This window comes from Cupressus sempervirens, chromosome 9 (assembly GCF_028749045.1).
Source record: "Cupressus sempervirens isolate cs-2001-9-10 chromosome 9, ASM2874904v1, whole genome shotgun sequence".
In the NCBI taxonomy this organism is placed as follows: domain Eukaryota; kingdom Viridiplantae; phylum Streptophyta; class Pinopsida; order Cupressales; family Cupressaceae; genus Cupressus; species Cupressus sempervirens.
The window spans coordinates 623,892,065-623,910,598 of NC_143126.1; the positions used below are offsets into that span (position 1 = coordinate 623,892,065).

The following is an 18,534-nucleotide window of genomic DNA, read 5'->3' on the forward strand; positions in this document are numbered from 1 at the left end:
CTTTTTTTTGTAACACTTTAATTAGAAAGACTCTTCATTTTCTAAATATTTTCTACTTTAAAGACAAATATTCCAACCTTATTTTCCAGCTTTTTCTCTTGTTTCTAGTTTTTTCCTTCCTTTCTCCAAACTGAATATACAATTTATTTACAATATAAATTTAAAAATTATGATTACAGCCTGAATTTCCAAGGATGGTCAAATTAAATATCTCAAATTGCTTTAGTATTTTTTCTTAAAAGCCCATTGAAATTTTACTTGTTTTCATATTGCCTTTTTTTTCCCCTTAGTCAGTTTAAATAGAGAGGCTTTTTATTTTCAAAACGCTTTCTGCTTTAAAACAGATATCTTAACTTTTTCTCCAAGCTTCGTCTACTTTTCTTCAAAACTGGATACACTATTTATTTGTAATATAAATTATATATATTGCGACCACAACCTAAAATTTCCAACAACAGTCAAACAGGCCATGTAAAATTGCAGGCCTGCACAGTACAATTCTGCAAATACGAGGAAGACATTGGGATCGGCGTACTCAATTTTTGATATCCACAATGCCTATCTGTTCAGCATTCAGCAATCACTGCACAATTTTGTTGATCGCCGCCTTCGCCTTCTTTGCCGTCTGCATATTCTTTATATCTCTTTCAGGTTTGAAATATTCCATTTAAAGCTTAAATTGCCCTAGCAATGCATTTTACATTAAACTCTTTGCAAAAGTTTGTATGAATAGATTCAGATATTCTAAGAAAGAAAATTTCACTCTGAAGCAGTTCCTTTTAAAGCTTAAATTGCTCTGACAAAGTATTTTGCCTTAAAGTATGGAAATCCATGGTCTGCTTTGCAAAATTTTGTATGAATAGATGCAGGCTTTTCGACAACCAGAGTTTCACTCTAAACTACACTAGCAAAGTATTTCACCTTAAAGTCTGCAAATCCATGGCCTGATATGCAAAATTTTATATAAACAGTTGCAGATCTTTGAAGAGCGAAAATTTCACTCGGAACAAGTTCCATTTAAAGCTTAAAATGATCTAATAAAGTATTTTACGTTAAAGTCTGGAAATCCTTGACCTGCTTTGCAAAATTTTGTGTGAAAATATGCAGGTCTTTCAACAACGAAAGTTTCACTCTTAATTTGTTCCATTTAACGCTTAAATTGCTCTTAACAGAGTATTTGGCGTTTAAGTCTGGATATCCATGACCTGATTTCAAAAAAATTGCATGGATAGATGGAGGAAAATTTCACTCTTATCTAGTTCCATTTAAAGCTTAACTTGTACTAGCAAAGTATTTTACCTTAAAGTCTGCAAATCCGTGGCCTGATTTACAAAATTTTGTATGAACAGATGCAGGTCTTTCAAGAGCGAAAATTTCACACTCCGTCGGATCATCGAGTCTCACGAACATCAATCTAAATTCAAGCTATGTGAGCCGCAAGCTGTCGAAAGTCGGTAGGTCGAATCTTTGGAACGCCTTATTAAAATCTTTTATGAAACCCTAAAGATTGATGTTTTGACGAGTGCGGTATTGCGTAAACGTGCAGGTACAGTGGAAGGGGGAACATGCGCAAACGAAGACGTAGTGGTGTCTCAAGGAGCCACCACTTCGTTGCCAAACGGCATTCCCGTATACACAGTCCAAATCATGAATTTGGGCATGACAGGGTGCCCAATCGCAGGGATCCACCTCACATGTGGATGGTTCACCTCCGCACGACTCATAAATCCCAAAATATTCAGGCGTTTGGAACAAAACGACTGCCTGGTTAACGATGGGAAGCGGTTGGAGGCAGGATGCTCTATATCGTTCCAGTATGCCAACTCTTTTCAATATCCCTTGTCTGTCTCTTCAGTTAATTGTGTCTCTCATTAGAAAGTAGAAACCTTTTTTTGATTTGTTTTGTGCGGCCTTGTAAAGGTATAGTGAGCAGTCTTATCAAGACAGGTAATTCCTATTGCCTCAGTAGCTCTTTGTATCTGCATTTTTATTCATTAATAGGATTTTAATGGCGGCTCAATTTTTGTAGAAGAAATTTCTTTGTTAAGCACAAATTTTTCAGTTTATTTTGTATGTAGAAGCAGATATGGCATTCGGCTGTAAAAATTTTGACGGTTATTAGTCCCGCCTATATAGGCGGAGACTATCGTTTTCGCCTACTCTTTTTAACATTAGTTTGCATCCAAATATGTGTCTAAGAAATATCAATCAAAGTTTTCTAAAATTTTCAATCTCTTTTATTTTACTTTTATTTTATTTTAGATTTTTTAAGAATATTTTCTTTTACCTAATTGGTCCATTTTGCCGGCAGTTTTTTAATTTCTTATTTGAAAATTGTAAGAATTTTTTCAGTGTAATCAAAAACAAAAAAAACAAAGTTATGTAGTGTTAAAGGTTGTAAACAATCATTAATAAATGACACGTAGGGTCTTTACGTCAATTCCTTCCAGCTAATTTTGTTTTCCTTTTGGATCACTAAATTTGTCTAACAAACATAAGAAAAGTTTGAGGAGGTTAATAATTTTTAATTAAGTTAATATTTTAATTTTTTTTATTAATATTTAATCTGTTTTGACATTTGGATTCAATTTTTTTTCTATAATAGTTATATTAGTTAACTATTTAATATTTTGAATTGCTCCTCGTAATACAATATATACAATATTTATTATATTAAATTAATATTTCATTTAAAAATAAAATATATATCTTAATGTAAATTAGAATATTAGTTCAATATACTTTTTATAATTTTAAATTTCTTTTAATAAATATTTTTATTTATTTAAATCAATCAATTATTACTATATTTAAAATTTAAGTAAAATTTAAATTATAACTTATTAGTAATTTTCATTAAATACTATTTTTATACATGCACATTATTAGTTACTATTGTAATATTTTTTTGTTTATATTGTTAACTAGTTATTAAATTTTTTATGATAGATAAATATTAGTATTTTTAAATTTCTATAAAGTGTTATAATATATATAACTAATATAATAGAATGTGGTACATCATTTATTTTTAAACATAAAAAACACCCTATCAAAAATCCAAAAATAATTCTTTCATTCTTCTATATTAATCACTTCATTATAAGTTTAAAAAATAAATAAATTTAAATATTTTTAGTTAATTTAGAAATAAGTTAAATGTTTATAGTTACTTATGTTTACACTATCTAAAAAAAAAAATTATTTCCATACATACAAATACATTGCTAAATATAGAAACTAAACCCAAATTTTAAATAAAGAATATTTAAATTTAAACTAAAAATATTTTAAATAGACCCATTTTTCCCTTAATTAACTTTCCAAGAAATCTCAACTTACCCTTCGCTAGATATGAATGCCATTTTTGAAAAATTAATGTACAAACCTGAAATGTCCCTTTTCTGATTTTGTATGATATTTCCAATCTTTAATCAGATCTTTAAGATCAAACAACTAATATCACAAAGATCCTCCAAATTTCTCAAGAAACCCCAAATCGGGTATGCCAGAAATGGTGCCAAAAGCTTCACAGCTTCACCTATTATTAATAAATCTGAAAATGGCCATTTTTACAGATTTTTCAGCAGCATAACAGCCTACAAAATGACATTTTCAGATCTATATAGCCTTTACACAACAGCTCACAAATGTAGGAAAAAAACTATGCTCATCGGGCTCCCGAAATTAACACAAAAATGCCCGGAAACACCACAAAAACACTAATAAACTATCTCAGAAGTTTAATCACGTCCCAATACATATATTCAGCTCTATTTTAATAGCTTAAAGTCTGAAATAAAGCAGCAACCAAAATTGATATGAAATGCTCAACTGAAAACACCAAACTCATGCAAAAAACACACCCAAAAACCCACAAATCTACACTGTTCAACACAAAGGAAAACTCTGTATGAGCATGCACATGGAATGGCTTCAAACTCCCGTCCTTAGCCTTCCTGGAAACTTGCAAACTCCCGTTCTTGGGTCTCCCTGGAAACCTGCAAACTCCTGTTCTTGGGTCTCCTTCTCCACAGGTTTGGCAGCCTCTGAAGAATAACAAAGAATGAGCAAAAATCAAGTTCTCCTCCCTGCCCAAAATGCCTCCAAACCCCTTAAAAGAGGCCATAACCGTAACTCACGTCCAAGAGAGGTTAATGAAACATATTTTAATAATAATTTCATTTATTAGTCCAACGGTTTCCAAAGATTAACCCCCCTTTTTCCGAAACTTCACTTTCTTGGGCCTGCCTGTCTTAGCAAAGATTATTATTTTTTTATTATTTGAAAAGGGGACATGACAAGTCCTCCCCTCCCCAAACATTGCTTTTCCTCAAGAAATGGCTGAACAATAAACCAATCAATCCACCTGGATCCCAAATGTAATCATGAACTATACTACTACCAATTAACACAGGCTCCTGCAATATCCTCTGCAATATGACCAAGAGGAATCCATAATCAAACTGACAATTATAGCTCAACCAAACTCCAAAATCACCACCACCATAGTCAAAAACCCATGAGACAAACTCTTAGAACATCAGAACCCAAGTAAAGTGGACAAATCAAACTGCCAACACAATAAATACCATCAACGCATCCCACTGGCCTATACGAAATGTACAATCCAACTCTGCAACAATGGTGAATGCTCTCATATGAAACTATACCAAGTATGGAGAATCCACACATTGTACAACTCCTGCAATCAACACAGCTCTGTAGATCATCGGTCACTGTCTCATAACCATAACTCTCATGCACCCCTGATGGTGAAAAGCCATCACAAGATGAACAACAAGAAATGGAACCCAAACCAAATTTTCCTACTATCAACTCCTCAACACAAGGATCGCTTGCTAACTAATGTACATACCCTGCTGAAGCATCACTCCAAAACTCCTGCTCTAAGTCATGTATTATCAAGCTATCAACTGCAGGACCTATCACCATGTCGTGCCCATCACAACTCTCATCCCGAGGCATCAAACTACTCCATAACTGATGATAAGCACTAGGAACCAAAGTACATCTCTGTATCATAATCTCATTAACATGGTCATCAAAGGTAAATTGATGAGCGTACCTCATAGTGTAATGCCGATAGAATGTGCCAATCTCAGTCAGTGGCTCAGACTGTAATCTAGATGAAACTAACTGCAATTGATCATTAACCATGTTGGAATTGACTACTATCTCTGAAGATATCACCAAGGGAGTAGTATTACTAGTAGGAACCATGCCAATTGTCGACTCACCAACATCACACATGCTCTTTGATACATCTCTAGTCTCTGTGCCATCAGTACTAGAGGCCACCACCATGTCAGGCATACAACAATCTGCTACAAAACCCAACTCAACTGAACTTGACTCTAGTGGGAATGAACCTGATATGTCAATGTTAGTATCAAGGATGGATGCATCCCCATCTCCACTATCTCTGAAAATCTCGGCCATGGACATCCTCGGATCACCAAACACCATAGCTTGTGACTGTATAGAATCAGGTAAAGACTGCAACCACTCTAACTCCATGGTTGCCTTAGCCAAATGAAACTATGACTCCTTGAAAGCCAACTGTGTACTCTCAAGAATCTCAGAAGTCACCTCAAGTTGCTCAGTAAGCTCACTCACCTCATCTTACTTGGCCAACAATGCATCATATGCTATACTGCCCCACTCCATAAGATAATCTCTGTCAGCTACCAACTGCATATAATTCTGTCTCAAAATCTGAATAGCCTCCCATAAAGAGTGGATCTCTGTCAAGGAAAGATAACTGCCTTCCTGCTCATCACTAGTAGGAGAACCCCATCCATAAACTGCTAACAATTGACGAGCAGCATCAAAATGCTGGCAAGCGATAGCAATGTCTCGGTCACTAACTCTTAACTGATTAGGCACATGATGGCACTAGCTTGACTGTCTCCTACAAACCTCCTCTGATGCACTATCTAAAGGAGTATCTTCAAAGTCACTAGTCTCTAGAGTATTACAATCCATACCCTGTGAATTAAATCTAAAGCTCATATCAACATACGGAGTATCAAAAACATTAGCACTGCTGTCCAACTCCTCTGTACCCAAGGAAACTAAGTCTTCAAAACTGCCCACTACATCCTCCTGGATGTCATCAATGCCAATATGATCCTGGGACTCATCTGTACACACTGCCAAATATGAAATATCATCAACACATTCCAGCAAGTATGGTCGACTAGATATATGAACAAAGCCCAACACCGATGTATAAAAACTAATACAAACATCGGATAAGCTCCTGGCACAAGAAAAGACAACACCGTGCAATCTGCTAATCAAATCCATGGTAGCACCCAAACAATCATTGCTACCAAAAAGTGTTAATGATTTACAGTCAACTGAACCCCAAATGCCAATATAAGAATCTCTAGTCCATATCTGTAAACTAGAATTAGCTAGTAACTCAAACAAAATCCTGACTTGAGTAATATGACCAATACCAACTAACTCCACATACCTGTCATGATGAGATAATGTAGTGACAATACTATCTTCACACACCTTCAGCTGGCAGGATAAATCATGTGAAGTACTACTAGCCTCAACCTCATGTGACAAAGCATCTAACTGTGCCTGGTACTCTCTCTCAGAAAAGTCATGAATGCTCAATGTCTGCTCATCTACATCAGGTATCTCACCATCATGCACAACAACATCCTCATAATCATCATCCTTGAGGTCAAATCTATCTATCACTCTTTGACTAAAATCATCAAATGTAGTTACCTAATCATGACCTTGAGTAGTCATTCCATGATACCACCAATCATAGGCTGCATCTTCCAAGTGTAGACTTGCAATTTGAACAACATCACTCTCCTTCATGGGGTTAAGTGTGAAGAAGGTCTGTAATTTTTGTAGCCATGCTTTAGCTAAAATTTTATTTGTTCCATCAAAAGTAGGTGCTATAAACTTGCTTATTTTATTTTTGAGCTCTCTTCCACTTATGTCATGCTCCCTTATGTACTCTTTCTTGGGCATCAAAGTGTTCATCATATCCACATATTCTCTAAAAGGAACTGAACTACGAAAGTCATCATCTAAGACATTATAAGTAGCTCTTAATGTAATCAAGTTACCTGTAACCTCTTCCATAGGATTAATGGCTGGATTTGGTACTTGTGGCTCATCTGCAGGCAAGAAAATAGTTTTGGTTGATTTAGATGGTGTGGATTTTAGATTTCTTGGCTCCTCTGAAGTGCTCCCTTTCTCATTAATAGATGCAACTCCTTGTAGTTTTTCTGTCAATATTCGCAAAGCCTCTCTAGTTTCTGCCAAACTATCCACTGTTTGCTTCTGAGTATTTTGGATGTCTTGGAAGAATTTCTTTGCCATCTCATCTGGATCAGCCATACTTTTCCCTTCCTTGGATTTTGTACTTTTACTTTCAACTGGAGGTTTGATCAAAATTTCTTTATTCTTTTCTCGCTGCAAATATCTTTTTTCTCTTTCACTTAGTTGCATGCAACCATAAATTTTGACATGCAGCTGATTAGAAGCAACATGCAACCACCAAATTCACCAAGAACTAACATGCATATGATTAGAAGTAGAATGCAACCATAAATTTTGACATGCAAGATTTGGGTAGTTATCAAAATTGACATGCAAGATCTGGTTAGTTGTCAAAACTAACACGCAAGATCTGGGTAGTTGTCAAAACTGACATGCAAGATCTGGGTAGTTGTCAAAACTGACATGCAAACTTCTACAACCACCAAATTCACCAAGAACTAACATGAAAATGATTAGAAGTAGAATGTAACCATAAATTTTAACATGCAGCTGATTAGAAGAAACATGCAACCATAAATTATGACATGCAAAATCTGGGTAGTTGTCAAAACTGACATGCAAGATCTGGGTAGTTGTCAAAACTGACCTGCAACTTCTACAAACCCTCAGGCTGGCAAGATCATGGCTCTGATACCACTGAAATTTCCTTTTCTCTGATTTTGTATGATATTTCCAATCTTTAATCAGATCTTTAAGATCAAACAACTAATATCACAAAGATCCTCCAAATTTCTCAAGAAACCCCAAATCGGGTATGCCAGAAATGGTGCCAAAAGCTTCACAGCTTCACCTATTATTAATAAATCTGAAAATGGCCATTTTTACAGATTTTTCCAGCAGCATAACAGCCTACAAAATGACATTTCCAGATCTATATAGCCTTTACACAACAGCTCACAAATGTAGGACAAAAACTATGCTCATCGGGCTCCCGAAATTAACACAAAAATGCCCAGAAACACTACAAAAACACTAATAAACTATCTCAGAAGTTTAATCACATCCCAATACATATATTCAGCTCTATTTTAACAGCTTAAAGTCTAAAATACAGAAGCAACCAAAACTGATATGAAATGCTCAACTGAAAACACCAAACTCATGCAAAAAACACACCCAAAAACCCTCAAATCTACAATGTTCAACACAAAGGAAAACTCTGTATGAGCATGCACATGGAATGGCTTCAAACTCCCATCCTTAGCCTTCCCGAAAACTTGCAAACTCCCGTTCTTGGGTCTCCCTGAAAACCTGCAAACTCCTGTTCTTGGGTCTCCTTCTCCACAGGTTTGGCAACCTCTGAAGAATAACAAAGAATGAGCAAAAATCAAGTTCTCCTCCCTGCCCAAAATGCCTCTAAACCCCTTAAAAGAGGCCATAACCATAACTCACGTCCAAGAGAGGTTAATGAAACATATTTTAATAATAATTTCATTTATTAGTCCAACGGTTTCCAAAGATTAACCCCCCTTTTTCCAAAACTTCACTTTCTTGGGCCTGCCTGTCTTAGCAAAGATTATTATTTTTTTATTATTTGAAAAGGGGACATGACAAAAACCTTGGCTCTTAAATTGTGACACTTAGATCTTCCTAGCATTTGTTTTGGGTTTCTTTTTTAGTTATTTCAAAATAAATTTTAATCAACAATAACATAATTATTTAATATTTCTAGTAAATATGATGTATAAAATTGATATTAAATAATTTAAAGATTATATATTTAAATTAAAATAAATATTCGAAGAGATGTATTCTCTTGATACATATTATTCATTTTTTTTCATTATTAACAGTTATATTTTATGCAATAAACTAAATATTTTTATTGCAATATTATCTTAACGCTCGTTGCATCAAAAATATGTATCCAAGAGTCAAAAGGGTTTTGAGGATATATTTTAGTAGAATTAACACTTCAATTAAAATTTAGATGATAATAATGTTTTGAATTTCAAGTAGACATACACTTTTTGATGCCTTTGCAGACATTTCCATTGCATCTAGGTGATGCTTACAAAGGTAAGCATTGTACCTTCTCAAGAGGCCAGTCATCTAGTAACTCCATAATCAAATTATGATATTACCATCGAGACTTAGTTGTGTGGTTTATAAGTCAAAATCATTGACCCTTAGCACTCATTGTGCACATAGGTGATTCTAGTCTATAGTCGTACCATTGGCCCTTCCTACAAGCTCACCTCACCATCCTAGTACTACCCACTTAGCTTGTTATTGCATTCACAAAACAATCAACTAGCATTGTGCCTTATGAAACATGGGTCAATAAGTTTGAGTCAAAAACTCCAATAAGTTTGAGTCAAAAATCACAATTGATAGTAATATCATAATATCTTATTAGTATTATAAAACTTAGATTGTGGACATTGTTAGTTTTTTAGAGTTTTGTACTTCTTATGAAAATCTAGTTATGTGAATGTGGAATGTCAAGAGTTTAATGGAATGTACATCCAACTAAATGAGAAAATATTCTAAAGATTAATTTGATCCATTTGTAGCACTAGGCCATTGAGATACATCTATTTTTAGTTGTCCTTAGTTCAGTTGTTCATGTACATGTCATTTCTCGAAACATATAATTGAAATAATTGTGTTTAATCCACTCTGTTACACATACATAATATTTAGCATAATTTTTTTTGCAATATGTATCATTAATTTGAATATTATTTAGTTTTAAAATATTTGTATAAATCCAACAATTTTTCCATTATTATTGAATAAGATTTGAGTGACACCTCAAAAAGAGTAGGTAGATTTCCACAATCCATGAAATCAATTGCTATTAGTCATCATACTTCCAACCTTTTCAAATTACAAGTCTCTAGTTTTTCCTAAGGCAGGAGTCCTGCTGGAACATAGCTCTTGCTTGAATGTCTTTCGTTTCATGTTTCAAAGAAAACATGAAGGTGAATGTCAGAATTATAATTAGGTATTTTTCAACAAGCACAGCTTGAAACTTGAACCATAAGTTTTTGTTTTATGCTTTGACGAGGCTTTCAATATTAACATTTATTTTCCCTCAAATTTATGGTATTGGAGGTTTGATTTACGATATTGGACTAATTGATTTATTAGTTCCTACTGACGGTAGGATACTTATGCATTGATCAAATGCAAATAACTTTTTGCAGGCAAAGACCTTTTTTCTTATAAACAAATTTGTAATGTTGACACATTTATCTATGATTTTAAAATATGAAAAAAGCTAATTATCTTTATTGTGATTGGTTGAGAGTAAAAATAGTAAGGAGTAAAATTAATTTTCATTACATATAAATATAGAATTTTCAAACACTTTGCAAATACATTGATTTATATCTATCAATGCATTAATTACAACTTTATCTTTTCCACATTTGTGACAAGTGGATTAACTTTTGAAAAAGCAATCATTTTTATCTTCCGCCTCACAAATGAATGTCTAATCAATATTAATTATCACTATCTATTTTTCATACTATATAGATATTTTAATCAAATATAGAGTTAAATGTTATATCTTTGCATTTGAATTTCTAATTTTTTAAAAACTTTTATTTTTTAATAAAAGTAATCAAATTAATACTATTATTTTACTTTTATAAAAATAAATTAAACAATATTAATTTTTAATTATATTTTATAATAGTGTTTTTAATACACACACACACACACACACACACACACACACACACACATTGAAGGAAATAACCACAAAAAAATAGTTCAATTCTAAAAGATATATAAATTATTATTAAGTTTTTATAAACTATGTATTAAAATTAAATAGTTATATTCTATTTTTTATTTATCATATTATAACATCAAATTTATATGTATTACATCTATTTATTATTTACAAATGTACATATTAAATTATATAGATATTATTTCCTAATTAAAAACTACTTTATTAAATTATGAAAAAATATAAGCCATTATATCAGATCACAAGTGCATTTCTGGACAAAAATTAATGCGTTCACAATGCTAATTTAGAAGTATTTAACCTTATTCTCACTTAGCTACACCTCTACAACCATTATGCATTAGGTAGGAACTATGATGCATTGTGTCTCTTGTTTGATATATAAAGTTCATCTTTATAATCACCATTAAATAGAACACATTCATCTTCGATAATCAATACATCTTGTAAACACAAAACATGCCAGTAATAACAAAGACAATGACAAAAGATTCATTCGCAGTTGTAGATTATTTTTATTTATGGTCTGTAAAATTTGTATGCACATTGACCACCAACAGATGAATTATTATATTTCATAGGACTGGAGATATTTCAAAGTTACATTTCTGTAGTTGAATTGCTTTCATATGCAAATTCATTTTTTAATACAAAATATTGTCTCTATGGTCTAGTAAAGAAGGATTGCTTTCTTAGTTTTTAAGTTTAAATATATATAAAGAAATCTTAATATTTGATACTTAAATCAAATTGTAAAGTAATAAGATCTATTTACATAAAATGGACAAGATGGCAAGACCAAATAAGATGCTAGCAAGCTTAATCCAACAAAGTCCAAACAAATCTTGGATTAAGGTTAAATTTGAATTTAAGGTTATGAATTATGTTAAGATTTAGTTGGATTTAATAATAAGTTTGGAAGTTATTTTAAAGATAAAATATTGTTTGAGTTAAGATTTGAAAATAAAGCTTGGATTAAATTAAAATAAAATTTAAGGTTAGGAGTTGTGTTAAGATTTAGTTGATTTTTTTTTAATGCATATTAAAGGCGAATGATGAAAAAATTCAATCCCTCTAGTAGCACACACATAACACTTCAAATAAATTAATTTGATTAGGGTGCTAAGATTAGGGTTTGGTTAAAACTAATCATTATGATTAGAATTGGCTTTATTTGTAATTGGGTTTATGACCATTATTAAGCTTTAATATCCATGTGAGAATTATGTTAGGGTTAGGGTTAAAATTTAGTGTTATATGTTGAGTAAATTAATATGATTAGAGTTAGATTTTATAGGTATTTTTTATATCACAATTAGAGTAATAGGGTTAGGGTAATATCATGGTTTGGGTCAAGATTAGGTTTAAGGTTTATATCATGGATATGATTAGAGCTAAGATTAATTTTTAGTTAGGTTTCATATTATGATTTAGGGAAAAGGGTTTACATCATGGTTAGATTTAGGGTTGACTTTTATTATTATTAATGATATAGTTAGGTTTATTGCTAATGTGAGGATTAGGATTAAGATTCAGATTCTAGGTTACAATTTACATCATGTTTAAAGTTTAGCCTATCAATAATTCAAATTTTTTCCTTGTACCTTAATCAAACTCTATCCCTATTAAAATCCCTAATTAAACTTTAACCCTAATTATATGCAAATTCCAACTTTAATTGAAGTTTAACTAATTTAAACCCTAACCATGATCCCATTCTAACTATAGATATCTCCTATAAATATAATTAAACCCAACCCTAATAATAAATAAATTCTAGACATAATGATTAATGTAATATAACCTTAATTTTACTTAAATGAAACTTTAATCTGAACTATTAATAAACCATTGCCTATTTTTTCAACACTAACCTTAAAGTTAACCCTTAGTAAACCCTAACACTATGCTTATTTAAAGATTAATCAATTTGAGCTTATTTAAAATATTTTATTTATTTTAAGGTACTTGACTATTTATCTTTTTCAACAACTACTTATATGTAGATTCTAGACATTGATACTCTTTATATATATATATATATATATGAGTATTCATTAAAAATTAATTAATGATCATTTATATAAATATTAATTAACTTAGTTTTATATATAGATTAGAGTGGATATAATATATTGAATAAATTAATTTATAGTTAAGTTTAACATACCCTAAGTGAATGTTAGGGTTTCAGCTTGAAAGTACAATTTATATCATGGTTAAGGTTTAGGTTAGTGATGCGATTAGGTATAGATCCATATTAAGTTATACAAATAGTTAGTTTTAGGGTTTAGGTTATAGGTAGAGTTAGGATTATGGTTTGGGTTAGGATTGAGGGTTGTGGTTAGAATTATGACCAATGTTAAGGTTTACAAAATACTTAGGGTTCAAATTAAGGCAGGGGTGATGGCTCCAATTAGGATTAGGACTATGGTTAGGCTTTAGGGTTACAACTGAGAATATGGCTATAGTTCAAGTTTATAAAATGGTTAAGGTTGGGGTTTGGATTAGTGTTAGGGTTGTAATTAGCTAGGATTATGTTAGGTTTTGTAATCAAGATTAGGAATATGGATAGAGGTAGGCTTTGGTTAGGGTAAGGATTAGTCATAGAATTAGGGCCAATATTGTGGTTTATATGATAGTTAGGATTAGGGTTTACACTATGCTTATGGTTAAGCTTTGGGTGTGTTTGACTTAATGATTAGGGTTAGGGTTCGTATTAAGGTTAGGATTGTCCCTAGGATTAGGGTTTAGGATTATGGATATAATTTGAAGTATGCTAAGTTTTTTTTTTATGATGGTAGTTTAAGGCTGGGGTAAGGGATAAGATTTAATATTAATGTTAGAATTAAGGTTATGGTTTAGTATTATAATTTTAAAAGGATTTAGGGATAGGATCACGATTAGGATAAAAATTTAGAATCAAGGTTGAATAATTTGTGCAAGTATTAGAGTTTATAATTTAGTAATATGGTTTATCACATACAATTATGGTTATTATAAGGGTTTAACATTTATGGTTATAATTAGGGCCAAGACTAGGATTTCCAAGGAATAATATATAATTAAATTAAATATGTTATAAGGATTTTGTTAGGGTTTATTTTGGGTTAACCTTAAGATAAAATTTATGGTTAGGGCTTACATTATGGTTAGTGTACCAAATAGGTCTTGGGTTAATGATATAGTTATGTTTATGTTTTGGGGTATATATGGGCTAAGTGTTAGGGTTTATATTATAGCTAGGATTATGGTTAGGGTTTGGGGTTGTTATAAGTATTTATATTATGGTTAGGGTCAAGGTATGGTTTTGTGTTACAAATACAATTAGATTTCTCATTATTATTAGGTTGGAGAAGTATATTATGTTAGATTTAGGGTTTTTATTATGTTTCGAGTTAGGATTATTATTAGAATTAGGGTTAGGATTAGAATTATAATTAGTCTTAGGGTTTATAGAATATTTATGACTAGGCTTAGGGCTTGGGTTTGGGTTTAGGTTTTAATTCTGGTTAGGGTTACTACTTAGATTAGGTTTTTATTAGATTTGGAATTGGGTAAGTGTTAGCATGAGGGTTACAATAAAGTTTATAGTTATGGGGTTAGAGTTATGTTTTGGATTAATGATATACTTAGGTTTAGTGTCATTCTTATGTTCTACAAAATTATTTATAGTTAGCATTAAGGTTAGGGTTCCAAGAGTGTGATTACGATGAAAATTGGGTTTTGGACTATATTCAAGGTGTAGGATTATGATTTAGATTATGGTGATGTACTATTTGCATATGGGTATGTATTTTATTCCTTTTTGTTTTTTATGAGTATTTAATTTTTTAATGAGTATTTAATTATTTTTAATGAATGTTTAATTGTTTTTAATGAAAGTTTAGATATTTTTAATATATTTTAATTTTTTTATGTTTACATGTTGTCGTAGTTAGTTTTATACACATAGATATGTATTTCTTATGTTGGATAGTTTCAAAAACAACAATAGTTAGAAAGTATTGAGTAAACATGGTTAAAACTATAGTTGGAAAAATAATAAGTTTAGGAAATGAAAACTTTTAGGTCTAGATAGAAAACAAAAAACATAAATCTAGGACTAGGTGGACAAAAAAAAAAAAAATTTAACTCACTCTCGCCTCTCACTTTATCTCTCCACACTCTCTCTCCTCACTTTCTCTCTTCACTCTCTCTTTACTTTCTCTCTCTACAAACTTTCTCTCTCCTTACTTTCTTTGAGCTCACCTCACTCTCTCTCTTCTCACTCTCCTCACTCTCTCTTTAGTTTCTCTCTCCTCACTTTCACTCTTCTCTCACTTTCTCTCTCCTTCGTCTCTCTCATCACTCTCTCTCCTTAGTTTCTATCTCCTCGCTCTCTCTCCTCACACTCTCTCCTCATTCTTTCTCCACATTTTCTCCTTACTCTCTCTCCTCTCACTCTCTCTCCTACTTTCTCTCTCCTTACTATCTCTCTCTCCTCTCACTCTCTCTCCTCTCTCTCTCCCCTCGCTTTCACTCTCCTCACTTTCTCCCTCCTCACTAACTCCTCTCTTTCTTGATCCTCACTCTCTCTCCTCATTCTCTCTCCTCCCTCTCTCTTGTCATTCTCTCTCATCACTCCTCTCACACTCTCTCTCCTCACTCCCCCTCACTCTTTTTTCTCACTTTCTCTCTCCTTACATTCTCTCTCTTGTCTCTATCCTCTCTCTCCTCACTTTCTCTCTCCTATCTCTTACGTACACATCTCTCTCTCCTCTCTCTCTCCTCGCTATCTCTTTCCTCTCTCCTAACTTTCTCTCTCCTCTCTCCCTCTCTTCTCTTACTCTCTATCCTTCCACTCTCTCTCCTCTCACTCTCTATCCTTTCACTCTCTCTCTCTTCTATCTCCTCTCTCTCTATCCTTTCACTCTCTCTCCTCATTCTCCCCTCACTCTCTCTCCTTACTTTCTCTCTTCTCACACACTCTCTCCCCTCACTTTCTCTCTCCACACACATCTCTCTCTCTCTCTCTCTCTCTCTCTCACACACACACACACACACACATACACACACACACACACACACATCATTTTATTTCTCCTCTCCCTCCTTAATCTTTCTCTCCTCAGTTTCTTACTTAGATGTTTAAATATATATGTATTTAATTTGTATACATTTGTGTAGATTTGTTTTAGATATTTAGATGTGAAATTCAATGTTCATTTTTAGATGTACATTTCATTTTTTATCTAGATGTGTGTATATTTAAATAATTCTGACCTAGACATTAACACCTAATCTAACCTATTAACCCCTAATATGACCCGTTAGCCCTTAATAGGATAGGTCTTAGGACCTAATAGGACCTCTTAATTTAAATGACATATTAACATGTCTAATATAGTTCACCTCTTAAGATGTAATAGGATAGCTATTAGCATTTGATAAGGCCTAGTTAATGTTTAATTTGCACATGTTATCCATATAGATGGCATCACATGATATAGATCAAGGTCAAAGGATTAGATCATGGGCAACCTCAAGGTCAGGGATAGGATCATGGTCAACCTCAGGATTAGGGACAAGGATAGGATCATGGGCAGCCTCAGGGTCAAGGATAGGATCTTGGGTACCCTCAGGATCAGGGCTAGGGACATGGGAATGTACATGGTTAGAGGCAGGGAGAGGGAGAGGGAGAGGGAGAGGAATGATATGTTGATGTACCCCCTGTTCACTCTTCTACTCTTGATCTAGACACAATATTCTATTTTGCATCTATAGAGATGGTATGATTTAGACAATCGATTGATAGATTTGATGATCATTTATATAGAGGTATTTGTGAGTAAATTTTGACAAATCTTCAAGATCTTACTGATAGACTTAGATTGCACACTACATTTGCACCATAGTTTATTGATAGGATTTTTCCAGAGCTCAAAGTAGAGGTCTCGGGTGATATGTCCTTAACCTAGGTTAACCCTAAGGAGATTATACAATGAGAGGTATTTCTATATTATGAGGGTAAGACCCAGCTGAAGGGATATCAAGTTACAAGATGTGTTATGCCACATATTGCATGGACAATATACCCTTGATTTCTCATAGCACATGGTTGTTATCCCAATAATGATAAAAAACTAACTATGTTTTTCCCAATAGTTGTATGCAAAATTTTGTTTGGGCCACAACATTAAAACTATTTAGATCTTCTAGGATATTATGGTCAAAGATGTAGCAAAGTTGCAAATTATGATGAATATTGCTAGTCTAGTCAACCTCGACATGATCCTTGATAGTTGGTGGGTCAGAGGACTATAGCAATGACACCAATGATGGTCGCTATTGCAGATAGAGTTGTTATTGTTTCTTAGAGGGAAGCAATTGATAAGATATGGCACAATGCAATTGTAACCAATAGCATTACATTTGATACTATGGGTAGATATATTATGAGTAGACCCAGTTAGAATAGACCATCTTCAAAGACATCATCTAGTATTGTGCCTACCATGTCAGGTGATGAGGTTTATAGAGTTTCATGTCTTCCTACTCTAAGAGATATTCATGGCCTTAGTGGGGAACATAGACATATGGATATGGCCTTGTATTTAGTAGATGATCTTTTACAACCATATTCATACATTTTTGATATTCAAAGGATACCTTTACAGGAAGTGGCATATAGGATTAGAGGTACACAACAATCTAGAATGCACTTTGGTGATCAACACTGAACACAACACCATCACAACACTACAGCTCCATTTGAGGAGATACGAGTTGTAGATCTTTGTATTAATACTAATAAACTAGACATTCTTGAGGAACACCTATGAGAGTTGAGGTAGATTGATGTTGGCAATGGGATGGGATCATATATGGAGATGATATTTGGTCCTAATACTAGTGACTCTACATCACTTCCATCTCAACTTGTTACCCCTTTCACTCTTCATTATTATGGAGGATTGAGATGATTGGAGATGGAATTTCTATTGATGACACCATAGTGTGTGTCATTGATGGCCCAAGTGCCTCGATTAAAATTATTTTTTGTATAATTTAACAATTCTATACACAAGTATATGTGCATGTACTAATATTTGTAAATGAATATAATTTTCTAGGCATGGGTAGCAAATCCTACTTCTTCCAATGTGGGACCTGATCATAGAGGGAGGAGAGATATTATTGATATGACACCTACTATTGGTGGGAGTACATATATGATGGATGTGACATCCAATAGTGCTTAGGTGAAATTTAAATTTAGAATTTTAAGTTAACTTAGTTTACATATATTTATATATATGTCTAACAAATTTTTGTACACTAAATTTATAGGGGTTAGTTGATGCTTCGTAGGCACATGATTCTCATGAGTCTCGATAAGAGGGTCTCTCTATTCATATGCACATGGGTGACTCTAGTTTAGGATTTATGTATGACATGTTTAGTTTATATATGCTTCTAGTTTATGATTCATGTGATAT

General features: G+C 32.8%; 1 protein-coding gene across 1 annotated transcript; it reads left to right on the forward strand.

Annotated features, from left to right (window-relative positions):
* Positions 1–256: 256 nt before the first annotated feature.
* On the forward strand, positions 257–2,359 carry LOC149540253 (TPD1 protein homolog 1-like). The gene is made up of 3 exons (XM_089799539.1): positions 257–651; positions 1,350–1,454; positions 1,547–2,359. The coding sequence occupies exons 1-3, from the start codon at positions 555–557 to the stop codon at positions 1,873–1,875; spliced, it is 531 nt and encodes a 176-aa protein (XP_089655665.1). The 5' UTR covers positions 257–554; the 3' UTR covers positions 1,876–2,359.
* Positions 2,360–18,534: the final 16,175 nt, after the last annotated feature.